We start from the raw sequence: 25,338 nt of genomic DNA on the forward strand, positions 1-25,338 counted from the left end.
GATAATGTGGATTTTCTGCTTTAATAACCTGGATTATCTGGCAGTGTAGGAGTGGCCTAAGTCTAATCCTGCTTTACATATGTTTCGCTTACAAGTTAAACAGATAGTGTGATAAAATATAGCCTTGCCTGACCTTGCCAACTAGAAACCAAACAGTTTCTAACAGTAGCCTCTTGTCCTAAGTACAGGTTACAAATAAGGACAAGCAAATGTGTGGCACACCCACCCAAGTTTTTCATAATTATACCAGTGTTTCTCAAACTGCTCCTTCAGATGTTTTGGACTTCAGCTCTCAGAAATCTCTGCCATCAAACCAGTTGTTAGGAATTGTGGGAACTGAAGTCCAAAATATCTGTAGGAACAGAATTTGAGACACTGATCTATATAATCAAAGGCTTTTCTATAAAGTACAGGCTGATTTTTCTTTGAAATTCTGTTGTTCACTCCGTTATGCAATGTCTCTGTAATATAATCCCTAGTGCCTCTTCCTTTCCTAATCCCATTTTGGACATCTAAACGCCGAGCATCATTTTGTTTTCACAGGAAATTACTGCAATGGCCTGTGGTTACTGCAGTCCCTTGTGTTTCCTTTCATTGGGGATCCCAATGTGGACTATTGTTTTGTTTTCTATTCTTTGTTGAAAATATATACCTTTTCCTATGATATGGGCATGAATTCATATAGTAAAGGCATGTTCCCAAAGTCCCAAATAACAATGTTACTAGCAGTGGAAGAGCAGATCGATTTCTATTCAGTAGGACAAGATGCCAGCTTTTTCTCAGGCTTTCTCACAGATAGCTTGTGGACTTAGGATTTGATTGCGACAAATTTCCACATCTCCAGCAACTCTTAATTATACCAGAGTAACTAAATTAGTTGGAAGCCAATGCATTCTTTATACTCTGTTGTATATGAACCATAAAATGCTGAACTCACATAGGGTTAAATACACAGGGTGCTTTGCTGGGGCTCTTGTGCTGCAATTGTGAATGTAAGTGCATGGCACTGGGACCTGCAACTTTGTCCCGTGGAAGAAAAAATTCACAGAGCCCCAAATGCACCTTGCTAGGAATTTCAATAGCCAAGCCCTACAATGCCCTTTTTAGAGGTTTGCGTCTTATGTCTCCTTGGCAAACAAAAAGAGAGTGTTTGGGCCTTTTGGAGCAAATAAAAACATTCAAAACTACAAAAATAGGTTTGGCCTCTGGGTGGCCCAGAGGAGTGATATGCTGCTTCACTGCACTTCCCCATCCTTGCTGTACATGGAAAATTATCCTGTATGTATTTATTTGGAGGATTTATATCCTGCTCTTCAGCTACAAAGAAAGCGTTAATTTGCCATCAGGCTTACAATCTAAATATGCTTGTAGAAACAGGTGGCCTAAATGTAGAAATATTTTTACATTTATGTAGAAACAGGTGACCTAAATATTCTAAGTATACCAGAACCCACTTGATCCTGGAAGCCAAGGTGAGTCAGCTCCAGTCAGCACTTGGATGGAAAACTGCCAATGAATAGCAGGCGCTGCAGGCCACATTTCAGACAAAGCAAATGGCAAAAACACCTCTTCAGTATTCCTTGCCTAAAAACACTCTGAAATTCATGGGGCTGATGCAAGTCAACATGGGGATTTCTTGGCAGGGTTTGCTCAGAGAAGTTTGCAATTACTTTACTTTTGAGCAGGGTTTCTCAACCTGTGCGCCGCAAGAACGAAAATCCGGACCACGAACCTCCTTCCTCTTTTATGGATTTCAAATGTAATCTTTCATACGAAACTGCTACTGTGTTTATGACTCATTTTGCAAAGCATTGGTGAAAGCCCCCACACGATCAACAGGACTATTTTTCACACTTCTCTCTCAGGCTCGATCTACAGTGCCATGCAAAATACGGTTTCTGATCCACAATTATCTGCTTTGAACTGGGTTATATGGCAGTGTAGACTAGCTGAAAGCAGATAACTTAGGATCAGAAACTGGATTGTATGACACTGTAGATCCAGCCTGAGGGGCAGGCAGAGAATCCAACCTGTGACAGTATTTCTCAGAAGTATTCCATGAGAACCTCAGAGACCTCTGCCAATTGCTACCTGAGTAGTGAGCCCAGCTAGGCCAAGCAGCTGTGGCTCATGGGACTTACAGTGTCTGTGAGGCCCAACTGCTGTGGCTCATGGAGATTCCACCTCAACATGAGGAAATATTTCTTAACTGTGAGAGCTGTTCAGCAGTGGAACTCTCTGCCCTGGAGTGTGGTGGAGGCTCCTTCTTTGGAGACTTTTAAACAGAGGCTGGATGGCCATCTGTCAGGGTTCTTTGAATGCAATTTTCCTGCTTCTTGGCAAAGGGTTGGCAGTCTCAGTGGATGGCCCTCGAGGTCTCTTCCAAACTCAATGATTCTATGATTCCGGTGCCTCTGAGGCCCAGCAGCTGTGGCTTGTGGGACTTCCGGTGCCTCTGAGGCCAACTGTTGTGGCTTGTGGGTCTTCCAGTGCCCCTGAGGCCCAGCAGCTGTAGTTTGTGGGACTGATGATGTCTCTGAGGTCCAACTGCTGTAGCTCTTGGAGATTCCACCTCAAAATGAGGAAGAACTTCCTAACTGTGAGAGCTGTTCAGCAGTGGAACTCTCTGCCCCGGAGTGTGGTGGAGGCTCCTTCTTTGGAGACTTTTAAACAGAGGCTGGATGGCCATCTGTCAGGGTGCTTTGAATGCAATTTTCCTGCTTCTTGGCAGTGGGTTGGCAGTCCCAGTGGATGCCCCTCGAGGTCTCTTCCAAACTCAATGATTCTATGATTCCGGTGCCTCTGAGGCCCAGCAGCTGTGGCTTGTGGGACTTCCGGTGCCTCTGAGGCCAACTGTTGTGGCTTGTGGGACTTCCAGTGCCCCTGAGGCTCAGCAGCTGTAGTTTGTGGGACTGATGATGTCTCTGAGGTCCAACTGCTGTAGCTCTTGGAGATTCCACCTCAAAATGAGGAAGAACTTCCTAACTGTGAGAGCTGTTCAGCAGTGGAACTCTTTGCCCCGGAGTGTGGTGGAGGCTCCTTCTTTGGAGACTTTTAAACAGAGGCTGGATGGCCATCTGTCAGGGTTCTTTGAATGCAATTTTCCTGCTTCTTGGCAAAGGGTTGGCAGTCTCAGTGGATGGCCCTTGAGGTCTCTTTCAAACTCAATGATCCTATGATTCCGGTGCCTCTGAGGCCCAGCACCTGTGGCTCGTGGGACTTCTGGTGCCTCTGAGGCCCAGCAGCTGTGGGTTGTGGGAATTCCGGTGGCTCTGAGGCCTAGCAGCTGTGGCTCGTGGAGATTCCCCCTCAACATGAGGAAGAACTTCCTAACTGTGAGAGCTATTCAGCAGTGGAACTCTCTGCCGCGGAGTGTGGTGGAGGCTCCTTCTTTGGAGACTTTGAAAGAGAGGCTGGATGGCCACCAGTCGGGAGTATTTTGAAGGCGATTTTCCTGCTTTGTGGCAGGGGCTTGGCAGTCCCAGTGGATGCCCCTCGAGGTCTCTTCCAAACTCAATGATTCTATGATTCCGGTGCCTCTGAGGCCCAGCAGCTGTGGCTTGTGCGACTTCCGGTGCCTCTGAGGCCAACTGTTGTGGCTTGTGGGACTTCCAGTGCCCCTGAGGCCCAGCAGCTGTAGTTTGTGGGACTGATGATGTCTCTGAGGTCCAACTGCTGTAGCTCTTGGAGATTCCACCTCAAAATGAGGAAGAACTTCCTAACTGTGAGAGCTGTTCAGCAGTGGAACTCTCTGCCCCGGAGTGTGGTGGAGGCTCCTTCTTTGGAGACTTTTAAACAGAGGCTGGATGGCCATCTGTCAGGGTTCTTTGAATGCAATTTTCCTGCTTCTTGGCAAAGGGTTGGCAGTCTCAGTGGATGGCCCTTGAGGTCTCTTTCAAACTCAATGATCCTATGATTCCGGTGCCTCTGAGGCCCAGCACCTGTGGCTCGTGGGACTTCTGGTGCCTCTGAGGCCCAGCAGCTGTGGGTTGTGGGACTTCCGGTGGCTCTGAGGCCTAGCAGCTGTGGCTCGTGGAGATTCCCCCTCAACATGAGGAAGAAATTCCTAACTGTGAGAGCTATTCAGCAGTGGAACTCTCTGCCGCGGAGTGTGGTGGAGGCTCCTTCTTTGGAGACTTTGAAAGAGAGGTTGGATGGCCACCAGTCGGGAGTATTTTGAAGGCGATTTTCCTGCTTTGTGGCAGGGGCTTGGCAGTCCCAGTGGATGGCCCTCGAGGTCTCTTCCAATTCAATGATTCCATGATTCTATCCTTCTGATGCCTCTGAGGCCCAACTGTTGTGGCTCGTGCGACTTCCGGTGCCTGTGAGGCCCATCGGCTGTGGCTGGTGGGACTTCCGGTGCCTCTGAGGGGTTCCTGTCAGAAGCAGGCCTGGCTTGGCGAGGGCTTCGGCCCAGAAGGAGGCTTCCGTCTCTCCGTCTCTCCCTCCCAGGCTCGCTCGGCGGGGCCGGTCCGTGGCGCCCCCTGGAGGCCGGCCCCGCCTCCGCTCCCTGCCCTCCCTCCCTTCCTTCCTTCCTTCCTGCCTGAGAGGCGTGCCTGGCGAAGGCGGCGCTTGGCCCGGGAGGCCCGCCTGGGAGGCATGGCCGAGCCCGGCGACGGCAAAGGGCAAGCGGCAGGGGCGGGGAGGCGGCGGCAACCGCTGTGGCTCTTCCAGGCGCGCTCGGCGGTGGGAGTGTGCGCCTTGCGGCTCCGGCAACGGTCCTTCGTGCCGCTGGGCCCCTCGGGCGCGCTCGCCATGCGGGACTACGACGACATGGTGGCCTTCCTGGGCGAGTGGGGCCCCTTCCAGCGGCTGGTCTTCTTCCTGCTCAGCGCCAGCATCATCCCCAACGGCTTCAACGGCCTCTCCGCCGTCTTCCTGGCCGGCATCCCCGAGCACCGCTGCCGCATCCCGGAAGGCGCCAACCTGAGCGCGGCCTGGCTCAACGCGAGCGCCCCGCGAGAGGAGCACGGCGGGCGGGAGGGGGCGGCGCGGTGCCGGCGCTTCAGCCTCCGCGCCCTGGCCAACCTCTCGGCCCAGGGGCTGCTCCCGGCGGACGTGGACCTGGCCGCCCTCCCGCAGGAGCCTTGCCTCGACGGGTGGGAGTACGCCACCGAGCCCTACCTCGCCACCATCGTCAGCCAGGTGAGCGGCGCCCCCGCCCAGACTGCCTCCTCCACCTCCGAAAGAGAGAGAGAGAGAAACCCAGCTATCATACTATCACCGGAGGGGGAATGGGGACCACGTGACACCCTCAGAGGGGGGGGGCGGGTGCAGTGGTCCAACAGGAATGCGTCTACACCAGGCACGGGCAAACTTCGGCCCTCCAGGTGTTTTAGACAGTTTGCCGGCTGTTAGGCACCTGGAGGGCCCAAGTTTGCCCGTGCCTGCTTCAGACTGCTTTCCTTCCTGAACCTCATAAAGCACTCCAGTCAGAGCTATCATTATTACCCAACTACTATGGCACTCCAAATCACGTGGTTTTGTTTACAATCACATTCTTGTTTCGTTGCTGTCAATGAAAACATACCTGGTTCTGTTATTAAATGCAGTGATCTACAGGGACTATGTTTGCACGTTAAAATCATAGAGTTGGAAGAGATCTTGTGGGCCACCCCGTCCAATCCCCTGCCAAGAAGCAGGAAAATCACATTCAAAGCACCCCAACAGATGGCCATCAGCCTCTGGTTTAGAGCCTCCAAGGAAGGAGTCTCCGCCACACTCCAGAGCAGTGTTCCACTGCTGAACAGCTCTCACAGTTAGGAAGTTCTTCCTAATGATCAGGTGGAATCTCCATTCCTGTTGTTTCCAGTCATTGTTGGCATGTCCTGGTCTCCAGGGCAGCGGAAAACAAGCTTGCTCCCTCCCCACTATGACTTCCCTTCACATATTTATACATAGCCATCATGTCTCCTCTTAGGCTTCTTTTCTGCAAGCTAAAGATGTCCATGACTGGTCCACGAGGTCACAAAGAGTCGGAAACGACTGAATGAATGAACAACAACAAAATATGTCCAGCTCTTTAAGCCACTCCTCATAGAGCTTTTTCTCCAGACCCTTGATCATTTTAGTCACCCTCCTCTGGACACATTCCAGCTAGTACAAAAAAAACATTATTAAGAAACATGGCCATACAGCCCATGAAACTCACAGCAACCCAGTGATTCTGGCCATGAAAGCCTTCAACATCATCATTAAGGATTCTGTGCTGGTTGTTATTGGGGAAGTGGCATCATACCCTGCTAGACTGGGGGACACCAGGCCCAATGACACCCACTGAATCGATGGATGGCAGTGTATGAGCCCCTCTCCAGAACCACAGATAAGACTTTCTGGAGGAGCATCCCTCCACTGTATGAAACTCTTCCCCCTGCTCTGGCTAATTCCTGCTCCACTGTCAACTACAGCTTTAACTGTGTGTGGTACATTTCTTGCCATTCTTTCTTCTAGGTTGAGCTGTCCCCACCACGACCTTTCATTTTCCAGCTAACGTGATATTTTATGAGATATGGCCCCTCCATCATCATTCACATACCTCCCAACCCATCCAGACTTCATCTTCAGCACTTTCTCAAGTGTTTCTACGCCTCTCTATATGAACTAGTGCAGCCTCAATATCCATTGTTATGATGTAAAATATGGGCAACTGCATATGGGGAGAGCTCTAATCCTGTAGTGCTTTGTGCATTCAGTAACAAGGAAGCAAACATTAAGAGACTTCAAGGGGCAGATTGAGAAAGTGTCAAAGTTCAGCCCTGTTTTAAGGCAACATTCCTTAGGCACTTCAATTCTTTTCTTTAACCTTCTCAGTCCTGGGAGACATGGGTATTATTGGATGCATTTGGGAGATTTCAGAAAGAAAAGGAAAATGAGCATCATAGAAGAAGTTTTTTCTCATGATAAAATGACCACATTATATTTCTCTGTGACAGTGTCTGTGGATTACTGGTTTATTTAAAGTGATGTAGATTGCAATTTAGACTGTGCACTTTTAACATATATAATGCTTTACATTTATTTATGTCTGGCAAAGAGACATGGGACACTTATTCCATTTCATATGAGAAAAGCCCTCTTTGAACAGCCTATCTAATCAATTTGCAGGAAGCCCACATAATCCAGAACTTTGATAAGTTTTTAGAATTTATAGCTTTGTAATTGAGTTTGCATGTGTGGCATGTGTAAATTAGCAAGCAATTGTCAAGATTATAATTACTTACACACTTGACAATTGCTTGTTGATTTACACATGACTCTCCTAGTGATGTTCCCCTAGTGATGTTACTCTTAAGTGCTCCCGAGTTTCATTAATGAAGAACGGCATAACTGAACGTAATTCATATTTGGCAAGTAGTTGGTCATAGTAGTCTTGTAACTGTTGGACTACTTGGAAGTGAGTGTTGAGAATGGGGAACAGTAGTGAGAAGATTCAAATCAGGACAATTTTCAAGTGAGAGTTAAAGTCTATCATGAAGGTATATCACTTTTTTAAAGGATGGAATAAATAAATGAGTAATAACAGAGAGGGGAAGGACAGAATGAGATTTGAATATAGTGCTGGCAGGAAAACTGAGGCTACATGTTCTAAACTGGCTATAGGTATATATAATTACTGTGTTTCAAAAGGCCAAGAAAAGAGTATATCAGCCTGAGCATACTAATGTACATTTGCTAGTACCCTGGGAATATGCAATCATTTGTCAGTTTCAAAACCTGCTAAAGTGGGCTTCGAGAAGATAACCAAAATCCCCCAAATACAATTTAAAAGTCTTCTGGTTAAGAAGTCTGCCATGTCTTTTGAAGCCTTCTTTTCCATAAAATGCAATCTACCCTAAAAACTCCTTTGAATTTTTTTTATTGTTGAGGCCTATACCGGATTTTTTCATATCCTGTTTTTACTTTGAAATCTACTTCTTGTGATTGATGCTTCTTTCATCTTTCCATTTCCACTTCCACCTCTTTATTGTTTATTAACAGCATTAATTCAGATTCCAAAAGTTTGATTTCTTGGGAAGTATATGTTGCTTTGCATCTGTGCCAGGGAGATGCCTTCACAATCTTGAGGGTTTTTAAAGCCTATTTTGCTGCCTTGGTCTATGGATTGTGTGCAATTTAAAAATTAAAAATAAAATAAACAACACAGTCAAAACCCTGAACCTTGCTATCCCTTTGCTCCTCTGGTTTCAGGCAAGTATGTCATGCTGAGCATAGCAAATTCTGAAATTGCCTGACTGAAATCTTTTATGTTTGTGAACTAACCTTTCTTGTAATTCATTGTCAAGTGCGCAGTTCATACTTGAAAGATTTTAATGAGATGAAATCCAAGCTGGACAATTCTGATCCAAAGTAAACATGGCTGTTCTTAAAAGTTTACTAAATATTGTTTTAAAAAAATAGGGAGGAGTTGGGGTGGAGGAATGTAGCAGCATCTTTATTTATTTATTTATTTATTTCTTGCATTTATTGACCGCCCCTCTCAGCCCGAGGGCGACTCGGGGCGGTGAACAGCAACAAAGAAAGACAGTGTACAGTGAATCACGACAATACAAACCAGACACATACAACACAACATATACTTATACTAAAAATCCGCTTCGTCAAGTCCTGGGGTCATAGCCGAAATTCGTAGTCCTAGTTCATTCCAGTGTCATTCCAAGATACACTCAGTTGAAGGCCTGCTCGAAGAGCCATGTTTTCAGGCCCCTACGAAAGGCCATCAAGGAGGGCGCCCGTCTAACTTCAGCAGGGAGGGTGTTCCACAGCCGGGGGGCCACCACCGAGAAGGCCCGCTCCCTCGTCCCCGCCAGACGTGCCTGTGAGGCAGGCGGGACCGAGAGAAGGGCCTCCCCGGATGATCTCAAGGCCCTCGTGGGCTCGTAGGCCGAGATGCGGTCTGCAAGGTATTTTGGGCCGGAACCGTTTAGGGCTTTGTAGGATAACACCAGCACCTTAAATTGGGCCCGGTAGCAAATCGGCAGCCAGTGGAGCTGGGACAGCAGGGGCGTTGTATGCTCTCTGCGTCCTGCTCCCGTTAACAACATGGCTGCCGCGCGTTGGACTAGCTGAAGCTTCCGGGCCGTCTTCAAGGGCAGCCCCACGTAGAGAGCGTTGCAGTAGTCGAGGCGGGATGTGACCAAAGCGTGTACCACCGTGGCCAAGTCAGACTTCCCAAGATACGGGCGCAGCTGGCGCACGAGCCTAAGCTGTGCAAATGCTCCCCTGGTCACCGCTGAAACCTGGGGCTCCAGGCTCAGCGATGAGTCCAGGGTCACACCCAAGCTGCGAACCTGCGCCTTCAAGGGGAGTGCGACCCCGTCCAGCACAGGCTGTAACCCTATACCCTGTTCGGCCTTGCGACTGACCAGGAGTACCTCTGTCTTGTCTGGATTTAGTTTCAGTTTGTTCGCCCTCATCCAGACCATTACAGCGGCCAGGCACCGGTTCAGGACTTCGACGGCCTCCTTAGTAGCAGGTGGGAAGGAGTGACAGAGTTGGACGTCATCTGCGTACAGGTGACACCGCACCCCGAAACTCCGGATGATCTCACCCAGCGGCTTCATGTAGATGTTAAACAGCAAGGGGGACAAGATGGAACCCTGAGGAACGCCACAGGTCAACGGCTGTGGCGTTGAACAGGAGTCCCCCAGCAACACCTTCTGAGTACGACCCTCCAGAAATGACCGGAGCCACTGCAAAGCAGTGCCCCCAAGACCCATCTCTGCAAGGCGCCCCAGAAGAATACCGTGGTCGACGGTATCGAAGGCCGCTGAGAGGTCCAGGAGCACCAACAGGGACACACTCCCCCTGTCTAGCTCCCGGCGCAGATCATCCACTAAGGCGACCAAGACCGTCTCGGTACCATGTCCCGGTCTGAAACCAGACTGTGCCGGATCCAGATAATCCGTGTCTCTCAAGAATACCTGGAGTTGTGAGGCCACCACGCTCTCCATGACTTTGCCCAAGAAGGGAAGATTGGAAACAGGCCGAAAGTTGTCCAATTTAGTGGGGTCAAGTGATGGTTTCTTCAACAGCGGCTTTATAACAGCCTGTTTTAGGCTCGCTGGAATCTTGCCTTCCCGAAGGGAGGCATTAACCACCACCGTTACCCACTCGGCCAATCCCCCTCTGGCCTCCTTCAGAAGCCAGGATGGGCAGGGGTCTAGGATGGACGTGGTGGGTCTCATTCCTCCAAGTATCTTGTCCACATCCTCGGGTTTCACAAACTGAAAAGAATCCAACAAAATCGGACAAGCAGGTGCTTGTGTCACATCCACGGAGACTGCATCTAATGTGGCGTCCAGCCCAGAGCGGATCAAAGCGACTTTGTCTGCAAAGAACCGAGCAAATGCTTCACAGCGCGCTGCCGAATTGTCAGGGCTCCCACCTGAGATAGGGGGAGTTAAAAGACCTCTGACAACCCGGAACAACTCCGCCGGACGGTTTTTTGCAGACGCAATAGTGGCCGCAAAGAAAGTTTTCTTTGCGGCTTTTATTGCCGCGGCATATGCCCTTAAAAAGGACACAAACCGTGTTCGGTTTGACTCGCTTGGGTCCGAGCGCCACACGCTCTCTAGAACCCTCTTCCTTCGCTTCATCGCTGCCAGCTCCTCAGTAAACCAAGGGGCTGGTTTAGCTCGGTTACTTGAGAGGGGACGTTCCGGAGCGATCTTGTCAATAGCCCTGGTCATCTCCCCATTCCAGAGAGCGACCAAGGCCTCGACATGATCACCTACCGCGGTGGCGGGAAACTCCCCAAGAGCCGTCAGGAATCCAATCCATTTAATACGAACTGGTTTTTATTTTTGCCTGAGATTTCTTGGATATACTTCAGATGTTGTATGCTGCAAGAATCTAACACAACTTGTTCTTTAAACATTTAAGTTGTACAATTTCTTAAGCAAATCAAACTGAAAACAGCAGTTACTTAGCACTAATGTTTACAGCTTTATAAATATAATTCTGAAGAATTCCAACTTGAACTATTTAACAGTGCTGTAGTCCTTGGCCTTTTCAGGATAAGGACCCAATTCCCAAATACGATATGAAATATCAAACCCCTGTTATCAAACACCATCCTACTTGTTCCTTTCTATAGTTGCTAGAAACTGAGGGCATATGACCTGTTTGCTTGCTCTTTATATTCATAACATTATGCAAGGAGGGAGTGAATGACTTAATTCAGAAAAATCAAATGCCTCCTTGGAAAAGGAAGTAGCCACAGAACTCTGAAAATCAGATTATGAAGTTGCCAGTGAAGATAGTATTTCTTCACATGCTACAGATATTCTCTTCTTGAGCAAATTGATTGAAGGTGTGGATATCATATGGCCTCAAGCATTCCTAAATTAACTCTATACATTTTAATATGGTTTCATCGCTGAACAAAATATGGTTGATCACCAATGCCAGAAGGGGTCAGAAGTATGGCCCTTTTTTTTCCTGAACATCTGCAGATCTTGATTCTATCAATGATAATGTTTTCTGGTATAGCTGTCTGGCATAGGTACTGGAGGTACTACATTATGGTGGTTCTGTTCTTACTTGAATTGCCAATTCCAGAAAACATTTCTTTGAGATACCTGAATGATTTATCTGCTAAGCTCAGTGAAGCAGTTTGAGAGTACTCCACCACACTCTGAGGCTGCATATTCCACTGTTGAAAAACTCTTACCACCAGAAGGTTTTCCTTAATGTTTAATGGTATCCCTTTTCTTGCAGTTTGAATCCATTTGTCCATGTCTTAGTCCCTAAAGCAGCAGAAAACAAATGTCTTTAATATGACATCTTTTTTCATATATTTAAACCTGGCCACCATTTCACCTTTTAACCTTCTATTCTCTAGGCTAAACATACCCATTTCCCTAAAGTATGCCTCATAGGGCATGGTTTCCAGGTTTTTGATCATTTTGGTTACTCTCCTCTAGATATGTTCCCACATGTCAATGTCTTTCTCATATTGTAGTGCTCAGAACTGGACACAATATTCCAGGTGAAGTTTGGCCAAAGCAGAATAGAGTGGTTCTGTTTCTTCCTTCAGGTATTGACACAATGCTCCTAATGATGCAGCATAAAATCACATTGGCTTTTTGAGCTGCCGCATCACACTGTGACTCATGTTCAGCTTTAAGTCTACCACGACTCCTTGATCTCTTTCACATGTACTGCTGTCAAGCCAAGTGCCACCTATCCTATTTCTCTGCTTTTCTTTTCTTTTTGTTTTGTTTTCATTTTTATTTCTTTATTTCTGAAGTAATGTAAGGTAATATATTGTATATACATATATTTATAATAAAATTATAATAAAATTTATAAATATTATAATACAATATAATACTACTAATAGTATGATACTATAATTATATATTTTATATTACATGTAATATTACTAATAATATTACAATATAATGATATAGTACAATATAGTAATATATAATACTGATATTGTACTATGCTAATAGTATAATATATTGTATGTATGTATGTGTGTGTGTGTGTGTGTGTGTGTATATATATATATATATATATATATATATCTTGTAAACCGCTCTGAGTCCTCTTCGGGGTGAGAAGGGTAGCATATATATGTTGTAAATAAATAAATAAAGTGTAGTACCTTACTTTTTTCCCTGTTCACATTTATTTTGTTAGTTTTGGCCCAGCTCTAATCTGTTAAGATTATTTTGGATTCTATTCCTGTCATTTTTTTTCATTAAAGAAGGCTACAATATAAAAGCAGTTTAATTTTGATATGTGGACAAAATGGTGATGCCTCATGAAAGCTGCATAACAAAGCATCTAACAAAGTAAACAATAGCAGCACAGAAAGCCATCTCTGAAAATCTTTGAGCCTTTATCACCTTTTCATGAAATTCAGCTCTATCTAAAATGCCTTTTTTGAAGCTGATATACTGTAATGATTTTTATCAGTTACCTTCAATCCATATTACCTTAGGTTTTGTAAAGTGAGTTTTTCATCTTACTATATTTTATTACTTCTTGTATAGTTACCATTTCTTGTGAAATTAAATTGTAAAGTGAATTGTTGAAAAACTGGGACAAAGGGCACACTGCTTCAAGGCAAACTGTATACCGGGTGAGGCAGTGAAGATGACGTTAGTGTGTTAAAGGGAACTGACACCCATATCTTTAAACAGCATTCAGGGTAATTTCTCCCTGGAGCAATTCATATTTACAACTATTATATTTAATTAAAAGGCAGCATCTAAATCCTAATCTTGTAAGTTACTCTAAGAATTCATAGAATAACATCTGTACATATAAAGCAGTGCTAAAATAAGACTTTGTAAAGGAATTCAAACAGATGAAGCCTATGCCTGTGTCATCAGAACTAAATTCCATTCTGGTTAGTGACATTTAGTCCCTTGTTAAGTATTCACAGGATCACAGTCTAAAACAATTGCTTTGATAAGGGAAGGCATCATATCTAAGTCTGAAATCCTATACAGCCTTATCAGCAACTAAGCTCTAAAAAACAAAATGGGAGCTGCTGCTGAATAAGATTATGAGTTTAAAATGCTCTTTCTACAGAAGTTGTTGCAGCAAGCTGTCCAGAGCCCAAGAAAAAGCTCATTTGAAAGAGACTGACAATAACAAATAGTTATAGGTCAATGCATGCATGGTTTCAGCAAACTTCTATCCCAGTATCTATTTTCATTTCTAACAAAGTAGTGTTGTATGATGAAACTTGAAAGCTTTTGCATGTGATTAAAATGTCGGGTCAGTCTTGCATTGCTGACTAATTTACTTACATCTAAATTAAGGGACAGCACTGCAAACATGTAACTGCATTTCAAAGTGCTAACTAATGCAAGGTAGCATAGAAGAGGAGCCCTCACCTTGCTTTATGTACAACATTTTCATCTCTAAAAGGAGCTCCAGAGAGCCTGAAAGTGGATCAAAGGGAAGGAGAACTTTCCATCCTCGCCCATCCAACTTTCTCCCTTCCCACTGACTTGAGCAGAACAACAAAACACACCAAAGCATTAGAAATGTATTGAAAGGGCACCACAATTCCAGCTTATATTGAAAAGACAATGATTTTTTTAATTCCTAAGAACTCACTATGTTTGGCAGGGTGGCTGATTTCCCTCCACTCTCAATGCAATTGACATCCCTTAGCTTTTAAATGTGGTATTTTTACCTTTCGTAGTTGTATAACATTTGTAGCCTTTCACCTACTTTCAATTTATACCTTGCTCAACTCTGTAATCTCTTGACTCAGTTGTGCCAATTTGTCGCCTGCTTGGCTGCCTACCTTGCTTTCTCTTGCCAGTCAGTCAGGGTGACCTTTGCCTGAGATTTAGTCTTAAGCGAAAAAATGTTTGGCTTTGAAACACATTCATTTCCATTATACAGAATCACTAATCCCCCCTTTGCTTTGCCAGGGGGAATATGGAAATATACAAACTGCATTTCTGTTCCTTCGTTTGTGAGAGTAGTTGCACTGAATGAAAAAGAGTTGGGGCTCAGGCTACATTTCTCTGAGTACAAAAGGGCTGGTGTTGCTAAAGGCTTCTGGGAGGAACTGAGCAACTCTTCTCATTGTTGTCGATAGTCCACAATACTCAGCAATGTTAAATGACCATACCTGATCTTTCTGATAAAAACAGACATGATTCCTTCTTGTTCAATGAGTAAAGAAAGTTAAAACAAATGAAACTTGTACAGGTTGACTGCCCCTTATCAGGTATTTTGAAATCTGAAGTACTCCAAAATTGTCCATATGATGGCTGAGGTACTGACACCTTTTCCTGCTGGTTCATTGTACACAAACTTTGCTTCAAGCACAAAAATATAAAATATTGTATAAAATTATCTTTAGGTGTATATGAAACATAAATGAACTTTGTGTTTTGACTTAGGTCCCATCTCTTAGGATATTATGTACATATATGCAATACAGGTATTCTTTTAAAAATTAAATACAAAACCCCAAGCATTGCAGATAAGAGACATCCAAACTGCATTGAAATTTTAATATAACATAAAGATTTGCATTTAAAAATAGATGCAAATCTTAACATAAGCACAATAAACAACAAATACAAATTTAAATTAGGACATTTTGGGAAGATTGATTGCACCATTAACAAAAAGTCACACTACAGTCAATTTCTAGTTAGGAAAATGGTTTGTACACTTAATAAAATGAGGGAAGAGTATGTTACCCTGGTTTTGCCTACAGAAATATGGTTAAGGGGAAACAAGATTGAATAAATTATACAACTAAATATTAACTAACCCAACCTTATCTTGCCATGGTATCCAGTGCTCAAATATCACCAGTGGCCATTCACATGATACCCCTAAGTAGTAGTCATTTGCGTTGCTTCTGGCTGTTTTCTAACTCCAGTATCCGAGTACCAGTAGTTCTTCTCCTTGAATCTTATACATTATTTCAGCATTTACACTTGCCCATATTTTTCCAGCCTTTGAATCTCTCAAAAGTAACATCTCTCCAACTCTCCAAAGTAACATCTCAAACCATTCTGAAATAAATATTGATTAGTTCTTTCCAACAATTAAATTTGTATGTAAATCCTGAATCGTGCTTTTATGACTCAAGCACTCTGGTGCTCTTCCATAGTCTCCAAATCAAACCTTTAAATAATTGTGTGAATACCCCAATACTGCCGATCTATCCACTGGTTCAGTTTATATGCAACCCCCCCCCCCCCCCCCCGAAAGCATATAAAATAAAGTCTAATTGGCTGAGATGGGAACTGGAAGTAACATTACATCACTTCTGGCACACCACCAATACACTGATGCAGCTTGTGGGAAGCAGGGCAAAAACTCATCTCACCCCTCAGAGTTGCCCAAAATGTTGGCTGAAGGAATGAAAATTCAAGCTATTATTTTTGCATGCCTCGCCAGCAGTCTAGGGGCTTTTCAAGCTACAAAATTATAGCACTGTGTTTCCACTTTATCAAGTATGTTTCTATCCGATGGAATCCTGGAGTTTGTAATTTAGGAAGGGATGTTTAGAGAGCTCTTTTACCGTTTCACCAAACTAGTGCCCCAGATTACAGAACTACTGTATTACAGATGGGAAGTTGATACTTGTTTCCTCATATGGCATCAGCACTCATTCAACCTAGGGGCCCTGGCAAGATTAACCCTCATATTTTATATTTCCTGATACAACAAAGAGTGGAGTAATAATTAGACTAAAGTAAAGCAACTATATTTTTGACCTTCCCTGACTACCCTGACCTACCCACAGGACCTTGCTTTGGTGCCATTTAGAGCTAGACTGGACCAAATTATGAGGATGAAACCAGCACCTTCAGCATGAAACATAAAACATGTGTGGCTTATTTGCAGATATTTGTTGAGTACCACTGGGTTGGAATGGTTTTTGAAAGTTAAAATTGTGAGTTCAGTACAACTGCCATATCTGAAGTACCAGTGTCTACAGTTTCATGTAGACACATCTGACAAAATATATCATCTAGGTATTTCTGCATGACTCAGTGGCAGACCTGAATAACCTGTGTCCCACAATTTATTTGTACTTCAGCTCCCTGATTTCCTGACCATTGAACAGCCTGGTTGGGACTTTTGGGAGTTGGATTCCCAAACACCTGGAGAACCACAGGTTGTGCAAGTCTGCTCTATGACTTTCTTGGGCCAGAAGTATTTCCCTTTCAATAAGATTTGTTATTCACATTCTACGTGAAGTCTGGGAATGTATTGGCTACAGATAGGAGAATTGTACTTCTTAGAACGGAGGTGGGTTCTGAATAGCCAGCCCAAGGACACCAAGTTGTTTGGTTTTGTTTTGGCTTTCCAACCCTCTAGACCAGGGATCCTCAAACTAAGGCCCGGGGGCCGGATGCGGCCCTCCAAGGTCATTTAACCGGCCCTCGCTCAGGGTCAACCTAAGTCTGAAACACACAACAACAATCCTATCTCATCAGCCAAAAGTAGGCCCACACTTCCCATTGAAATAGGTTTATATTTTGTCAACGGCTTTCATTTTGTCGAAGGCTTTCATGGCCAGAATCACTGAATTCCTATGCACACTGCACATATCTTATTTGTAGTGAGAAAAAAAACTTAAAAACAATGCAATAATTAAAATGAAGAACAATTTTAACAAATATAAACTTGGGTTGTTGTAGGTTTTTTCGGGCTATATAGCTATGGTCTAGAGGCATTCTCTCCTGACGTTTCACCTGCATCTATGGCAAGCATCCTCAGAGGTAGTGAGGTGAGGATGCTTGCCATAGATGCAGGAGAAACGTCAGGAGAGAATGCCTCTAGATCATGGCCATATAGCCCGAAAAAACCTACAACAACCCAAGTTTATATTTGTTAAAATTGTTCTTCATTTTAATTATTGCATTGTTTTTAAGTTTTTTTCCTCACTACAAATAAGATATGTGCAGTGTGCATAGGAATTCATGTTTTTTCCCCCCAAATTATAATCTGGCCCTCCAACAGTCTGAGGGACTGTGACCTGGCCCTCTGTTTAAAAAGTTTGAGGACCCCTGCTCTAGACTTCTGGTAGTGGCCCTTTTCTGACTGAAATAGAAATGACTTGCCTTTCCTAAAAGCTTCTAGAAACAATTTATATTTTTAAAAGTTTGTAAAGGTTTTCCTGTACTAAGTATTTTTTTAAAGCTGCTTTTGTTTTGAAAGAGAGAAATGACTTTCGACCATTGCAAGGTTTTTGGCAACCCCACGGCAACAACAACAGCAACAAGACACATAACAGAGGTCCCAAACTCTGAGGCAGCCTTTCCTTGGTACTTGCACTGATTTGTCTTTATGTAGCCTTGAAAAGATTATTGACATCAAGACTGTGTTCTCTTAAGCCAAACCTGCTAGCTCTGTAATCTGAGAAACAGGTCTTCTCCATGAGAATCCCTGTAGGTTAGACCTTTGATATGACGTATCGCTCTTGTAACTTTCCAGTCCAAACAAAATACAGCACATCCCGCTGTTACTTTATACAGTGAGATAATTTTGACCATATCCTCTGGGAAAATTTGTGGCTGTCTAACTAAAAAATGGCAAGCTATGCATGAATTAACTGAAATGTTCTAGATATTCAACGTATATGAAAAGGCTGTCGGTTTATAAGATGAATCTCAATAAGTTTTACAGTTCATGTTAAAAATAAAGTTCATGCCTAATAATAAAGGTTATATACATGAAAATTGTTTTGGCTAATTCACCATTTTGCTATGTTTTTAAAAAGCATAGTCTGATTCGATATTGGAAGCTCAGCCAATGGCCAGCTTGAATACTAACAGCTATGCAGGCCATATACATATTTTAAGCTGCAGTCTTATACCTATTTTTCAAAAAGTAAGCCTTTACTTCAGTGGGACTTGCCTATGAATACTTGTACACAGAACTGCACAGTTTGTTACGTAGACTTATCACTTTAGTAAATATGCCAGGTACCTAGATAGCAAAGACAGACATTACACGTATTTGTCAATTTTGGAATTATTCATCTTTTATATGAAAACTTTTTAAAATATTGACATTGATATGGGATATAAATATATGCAGATGACTTACATGCTGTGGTCTAGAGAGCTATGTAGGTAACAATAACTACTTCCTTTTATTCTACTAGAAGGCTTTTTTTCTGTAAAAAAGAAAGAAAATATTTTTCTATTACCTGTATAGGAAATTCTAACGATCCTGTCATTATAATGTAGAATTCTTTAGTCCGACTACTACCGTGAGTACGTCACATCTGATAGTCTGATAACTTTCTTCTTAAATATTAACGATATTAAAATGTATTAAAGAATGTGTAGAAATCTTGAAAACAGCATCACACAACATTAAAATTTCAACCTTGGTTGGTTTGTGAAAGCCGATTGGTATCCTTTTTTAAATTCACTGATGGAAGGAGAGCAAGAACAGCCACCAAGAAGATCCTTTCCTTTTCTCCCATGAAATAGGCCTGAGAAGGTACTATGATACAGATAAGGATCTCTCCAGAAGGTCTTAGCACTTTAATTGGCTCATACGGGAAGATATGATTCTTCAGATAACCCGGATACAAGTTGTATAGGGCTTTGTAGGTCAAAACCAGCATTTTGAATTGGGAATAAACTGGCACCTGTTGCAACCTGTTCCTATAGCCAACCCCAGTTACCAGTCTGGCTGCAGGTACACCAGAGGTTTGTGTCCATGTTTCAAAGATATCCTCATGCAGACCACATTACTATAATTATCCCAATGGAATATACCCAAGGTATATAAGCATATAACCATGCCTGTCTGACTTCTCCAGAAATGAGCACAGTCAGCACACTTACTTCAACTGCACAAATTCACCTGGATCTCTATGCTCAAATCCAATTCCAACCTCCTTGGAATTGGGTGAAATGAAGTAATAGAGCTGGTTATTGTTAGCGCATTCAAACTCCAAACAACATCTCTCAGTAGTTTCATGTAGATATTATTTATTTGTTTGTTTGTTTAGCAATTTTGTATACCGGTCTTCTCCCCTCTATCAGGGGACTCGGGCCGGTTTCCAACAATAAAATCAAAAAACAATCATTAAAAACATCATATAACATATTCAATTAAAACGTTATAATAGCAAAATGCAATCACATAATAACAATGGTCAGTCATCATAGTGAATTCGTTGTCCATCATTCATCGTCATCTATCCGATCACAGAAATATTGATTCACTCGTTGAAAGCCAAACCCCATAGCCAGGTTTTCACCCATTTTCTGAACGACAGAATGGAAGGGGCAGTTCTGATCTCCAGTGGGAGAGAGTGCCAGAGTCGAGGGGCCACCACCGAGAAGGCCCTGTCCCTCGTCCCCACCAGACGTGCCTGAGAGGCCGGTGGGACCGAGAGCAGGGCCCCTCCAGACGATCTTAACAACCTAGATGGTTCATAGGGGAGAATACGTTCGGACAGGTAAACTGGGCCGGAATCATTTAGGGCTTTATAGGTTAACACCAGCACTTTGAATTGTGCTCCGAAGCTAATTGGCAGCCATATTAAATAACAAGAGTAATCCCTAAGGGACTATACAGACCAAAGACCAAAAACTCAAGACGCAGTAGCACATTCTGTGTGCCTCTCACCAGGAAAGAACGGAGTCACTATAGAATATTACCTCCAAGTCCCATCCCAGAGAAGCAGCTCAGGTTGATACCATGATCAATGATATCAAAAGCCACTGAACCAGTCAGGACCACAGGGGTTGCATTACTCTTCTGTGATCAATTAGGGCACACATTGAAAATTTACCCTCATCAACCAGTTGTGACTACATGGCTTTGAGAGGTGGGGTTCCTCTTGATTAAAGGTGATGGAGCAATTTTCTGAATGGCACACGTGACCCCACTGGAGTTAGAGACCAACCCCAACAGACCCATTTGGATCATGTGACTTATTCATCAACAATAGTGGTACATGTTCCAGGAGGGGCCACATGATCTATTCCAGATGTCCCACTCTAGTATATCTGAGTGAAGGAGGTGCATCAATTCCCTTGACAATCATTAAGCATTTTTGACAGGAGCTACCCTGTCCTACTTCTTACAGTATATCTGATCCAGTCTACTGCTTGACTGTTTAATGCACATTCCCATAGTTAAAACTGACATTCCCTTTTGAGAGCTGATACTCTAAACTTGTAGAGCCTTTTGGGTTTGTTTTTTTTCTAGTGCGCCTATTAATACAGTTTCCAATATTTAAAAAAAGGTTCAGCTGGTCTAAAGCAATTTGAAGGTATTACTAGGAACCCACACACCATCCTTAAAGGAAGTATTTTCTTTAAATGACTAAGATGCCAAAGGATGATAAAAACAAGGACAAATAGGCTGAGAGAGAGCTTTTATCCCAGAGCTATATTGAACTCTGTGGTTTCACATTGATGTGATATTAGGGATTGTGCAATAGTGATTAGAACGTGGAAGCACGGATGTTTTGATTTGTAATTCTATGTATATGATGTGTATTGGCACTTAATTTTGTTGTACGATGTACAATGATAAAAAGTTATTCTATTCTAAAGTTACTCTATGCTCTGTATCAGAAATGCAGAAGCTGGATCATTATGTGCTGAAGTATTTGACTGATTGAGCCCCTGAATTAGATTTTGTAGAGTTCTGTTTCATAAATATGTAAGATGTCAAAGGAAATTAAACATAAATTTAGGGAATTTGCTTTTAGATGAAAACATTGGTGTATGGATTTGTGGACAAGTGTGCATCCAGATTTGATATCAAAGAGTCTAAGATTATTGCCTGGTTGTTTGAGAAAATGGATGTTTTCTATAACCTTCTCCTTTCCTTTCACTTGCAGTGGGATCTTGTCTGTGACAACGACTGGAAAACACCTCTAACTACCTCTTTGTTTTTTGTGGGTGTACTGTTTGGATCCTTTGTATCTGGACAGATCTCAGACAGGTAAAATGCATATATTAAAGCTCCTTGTCTGTTTTTATACACAAAAATAAAAGGATGTAGCAATTTACTGATAATACTTTGGAGCTCTAACGTAAATAACTGTAGTAAGTGTGATACATCCTTTATACATACTATTTAGTTATTTAATCTGCTAAGAACTTGAGTTTCTCTTGTTTTTGTGTCATTTTGTTCCCTTTTTTGGATTTGCTACAATGATCTATGTAGTGCAGTGATAGCAAACTGACATAGCAAAATATTTTCAGGAATGCCAAAGAGCAGAACTAAATAGCAACAGTTCAATATGATATTGTTTCTAATTTGCAAATCTTTTAAAATACAGTTTCAAATAGATTAAAGGAGTGGGAGCAAAGGGTTGGATCTGGGGGGGGGGGATGTAAGAAAGGATATACTGAGAGACACTGAATTATGCAAATAAGTCCACTACATTTCATGGCTCAGGATGAATGTATAAAATTGAGATTCTCACATAGTGTGTCTGTTTCCCCGCTACTCTTTATCTTACCTTTATCATGTCTCCTTTGAATATGGTTCAGCTGCTAGCTTCCCAACAACTCAACAAAGGAGAAAAAGCCTGTTTAGAATAATAAAGTTGGAGGAGACAAGGGCCATCCAGTCCAAATGTAACCTACCATGTAGGATTATACAATCAAAGTAGTCCTGACAGGTGGTCGTCTGGCCTTTGTTTTTATTTATTTATATATACATTGTTATACAGCAGACACATAATATTCAATACAATCTATTACACTTTTTTTGCATCTACTGTTATTTTTACACTTCCAGAGAAGGACTCCATAATGCTCTCAGGCATCCCACACCACTGTCAGGCAGCTCATACCTCCAGCAAGTGCTTCCTAATGTTTAGGCAGAATCTCTTTTCCTGCCATTTGAATCCATTGCTTCATGTCCTAGTCTCCAGAGGAGAAGAAAACAAACCTGTCTCCTCAATATGACATCATTTCAAATATTTAAACATGACTATCATCACTCCTCCCAACATTTTCTTTTCCAAGCTAAACATACCAAGCTCTCTAAGCCACTTTTCTAAGCTTCCAGACCCTCACACCCTTTCTTCCTCTTGCTTTAACCAGTAAAGCTGTGCTGCAAGCTTAATCACTGTAAAGGGGCAAATGCAATCTGATATAAACATTGCCTAAGTCTGGGCTGGGAAAAATTCAGTTCTCCAACTGTTGATGAACTGTTCTCCTGTCATGTCTCATAGAATAATAGAGTTGGAAGAGACCACATGGGCCATCTAATCAAACATGTTAACCAAGATGACTTCTTGATTTAGAAGAGGTATTCGGCAGTGGCCAGAGAGGCAGAGATTCCCAGCCATGCACCATTAATGGCTGAATAGAGGGTAGTGGAGGAAAATCTGAGGAAAAGTAGTGTTCGTCCCCAAGAGCATTTGGCTCTCGTGCAAGCTTCTTTTTCAGCAGTCAAGAAACCTTTAAAATGGTATCTTTCTTTGTTCAGCTTCACCATTTTACCCTCTTTCCAGATACTTAAAAGCATATATTAGAACTAGTATTATTAATGTATTTGTTTGATAAAAATACTAAAAAGAGAAACAAGATAAATATGCTAGTGATTTGACCAAAGAGGGGAGAGATTTTGGCAAAAGTATGATAGGTAGGACCCTACGCTGGTTGCGCAATGCGGGTCTGAATTAATGAGGGCAACACATGCATGAGACAGCTCAGACAGTGAGAAATGCACCTGCGCCAGCGTCGTGGCAACATTGTTCGCCAGAAAGGGGGAGAGGTAACATTTCTATCCTGTTTACCGTCTTCGTAAGCAGCTGTTTATCATTTAACATTAAATAACTCTTACATTACTTCACCCTTATCCTGTCACACCTGAGTTAAATTATTTCACTGCTATCCTGTTGCAGCTGCATCTGTCACTCGTTCCGCTGCCTCACACACATCTTCCCTTCATTAATTCTGACCTGCGTTGTGCATGTCTTCCCTTCATTAATTCTGACTCGCGTTGCGCATGTCTTCCCTTCATTAATTGGAAGCTTTTAAACAGAGGCTGGATGGCCATCTGTCAGGGGTGATTTGAATGCAATATTCCTGCTTCTTGGCAGGGGGTTGGACTGGATGGCCCATGAGGTCTCTTCCAACTCTTTGATTCTATGATTCTATGAATTCTGAGCCATGTTGCGCAACTAGCATTGTGTAGGGTCCCAGCTATCATACTTTTGCTGAGATTTAAACATTAAATGTCTGAATTTTCATAGGACTCCTCTTGTGTCTTGGTCCAATTTCAGGCATATTCCTCTCTTAACCTTGTTTTCTCTTCATTATGGTGCATGTTTCAGTGGTGACCATCATGGCCACTACTTTAATCTTTATTTAAGAAGTGTAGAAGTGGGGATCCTTCACTACATTTTCTCTTCATGCATATAAAATGGGGGAGATATGCATGCATTAATTGTTGCTCTTTTTGTATACTTTCAAATCATTTCTGTCTTCTGGAAACCTTAAGGTAAACCTGTCACAGGGTTTTCTTGACAAGATTTTTTTCAAAAAGGGTTTGCCTATGCATTCTGCTGAGGCTGAAAGAGTATATCTTGCTCAGGGTCATCCAGTGGATTTCCATGGCTAAAATGGGATTCAAACTTGTCTCCAGAATCATAACCTGAGTCCAGTCACTACACTATGCTGTCTATCATGCAATAAATAGCCTCTGTATTCTAATGTCTCCATAAATTCTGTTTAATAACTGTCTGGTTTTTTTAATCGGATGATAGATTTGGTAGGAAGAATGTGCTGTTTGCAACCATGGGAGTCCAGACTGGCTTTGGCATCCTCCAGGTCTTCTCAACAAGCTGGGAGATGTTTTCAGTCCTCTTTCTCATTGTTGGAATGGGGCAGATCTCTAATTATGTAGCAGCATTTGTACTAGGTATGTACTAGAACATTTGCAGAACAAATGGTCTCAGCATCATTGCTTACTTTCTTAAAGAAAAGCATCGTATTTTTGCTCTTGCTCAGTCCTAGGCAGGACTACAAGCATTGTGGAACAGTAGATAGCTTTTTAAAAAATGCAATAACAGTTAAAATGTATTGTTAATATCTTGCTGTATTCCATTCTCAAATCTGTATCCAACATGCAGATTTTACACACAACATACCAGCATGATTTGCCACTGGTACTTTACAGACTAAGGTCACCATGCAGTCAGTTCCCTATGAAAAAAGGACTGACCCACACAAGGATTGTCACGGGAAAACCAGTTTCCAGTTTCTCCTCCTTATGGTTATTATGAATTTGGGAAAAGGGTCTCAGTGCATCTTCAGTAGACTCATTTTGCCCTTGGCTTTTGCTCGGTGTAAGGCACTCAAGCTCTGAGTTTATGTGATGTACACTAAGCTGGACTCAAAACAAGTTTCAGATTGGAATAAGGAAGGCATGCAGCAACCTCCCATTCAGTTCAGCATATGCCTGCAAGGAACGGGGTATTACTGAGCTCAAGAAACTATTATCATGAGCTATGCATACTAATCCTTATGGCTGTGGCCTTCAAATAGATTGCTTAAATTCAATTAAACTGAATGGGAGTTAATGCACTCTCATGGGAAGCTAAATAGAACGTAGAGATATGTGAATATATTTCTAACAACTATTGCAATTTTGTGGGGAAAGTTTGGTTATCATTCTTTTGTTTGATATACCACAATCTTCAAGCAAAATTATGCAGCCATCATTTGAGTGAAGTCATGTCCTCACCACTGACATCGCTCGGAGGGTCCAATGGCATGGTACAGCCTTACAGCCTTGTAAGTTCTGCCCAAGTCAAGGAGGATGCTTCCCACAACAGGAGGGCAAAGGAGGGACAGCTCCTTTTCGACTAATCTCTGAATTTAAACAGCATTC

The 25,338-nt window shown here is 42.8% G+C and overlaps 1 protein-coding gene across 3 annotated transcripts in view; it reads left to right on the top strand.

Annotated features, from left to right (window-relative positions):
- Positions 1–4,512: 4,512 nt before the first annotated feature.
- Positions 4,513–25,338, top strand: part of LOC132768872 (organic cation/carnitine transporter 2-like) — a 31,637-nt gene continuing 10,811 nt past the window's right edge. For all 3 annotated transcript variants that reach the window (XR_009630765.2, XM_060765230.2, XM_060765231.2), the window contains exons 1-3: positions 4,513–5,145; positions 21,326–21,429; positions 24,212–24,366. Coding sequence is in view for 2 of the 3 variants with exons in the window: in XM_060765230.2 (XP_060621213.1) it covers positions 4,600–5,145; positions 21,326–21,429; positions 24,212–24,366 (805 nt within the window). In the remaining variant the exon portion in view is untranslated. The remainder of the gene's footprint in view (positions 5,146–21,325; positions 21,430–24,211; positions 24,367–25,338) is intronic.

The sequence above is a fragment of the Anolis sagrei genome, chromosome 2, assembly GCF_037176765.1.
Source record: "Anolis sagrei isolate rAnoSag1 chromosome 2, rAnoSag1.mat, whole genome shotgun sequence".
Taxonomy (NCBI): Eukaryota; Metazoa; Chordata; class Lepidosauria; order Squamata; family Dactyloidae; genus Anolis; species Anolis sagrei.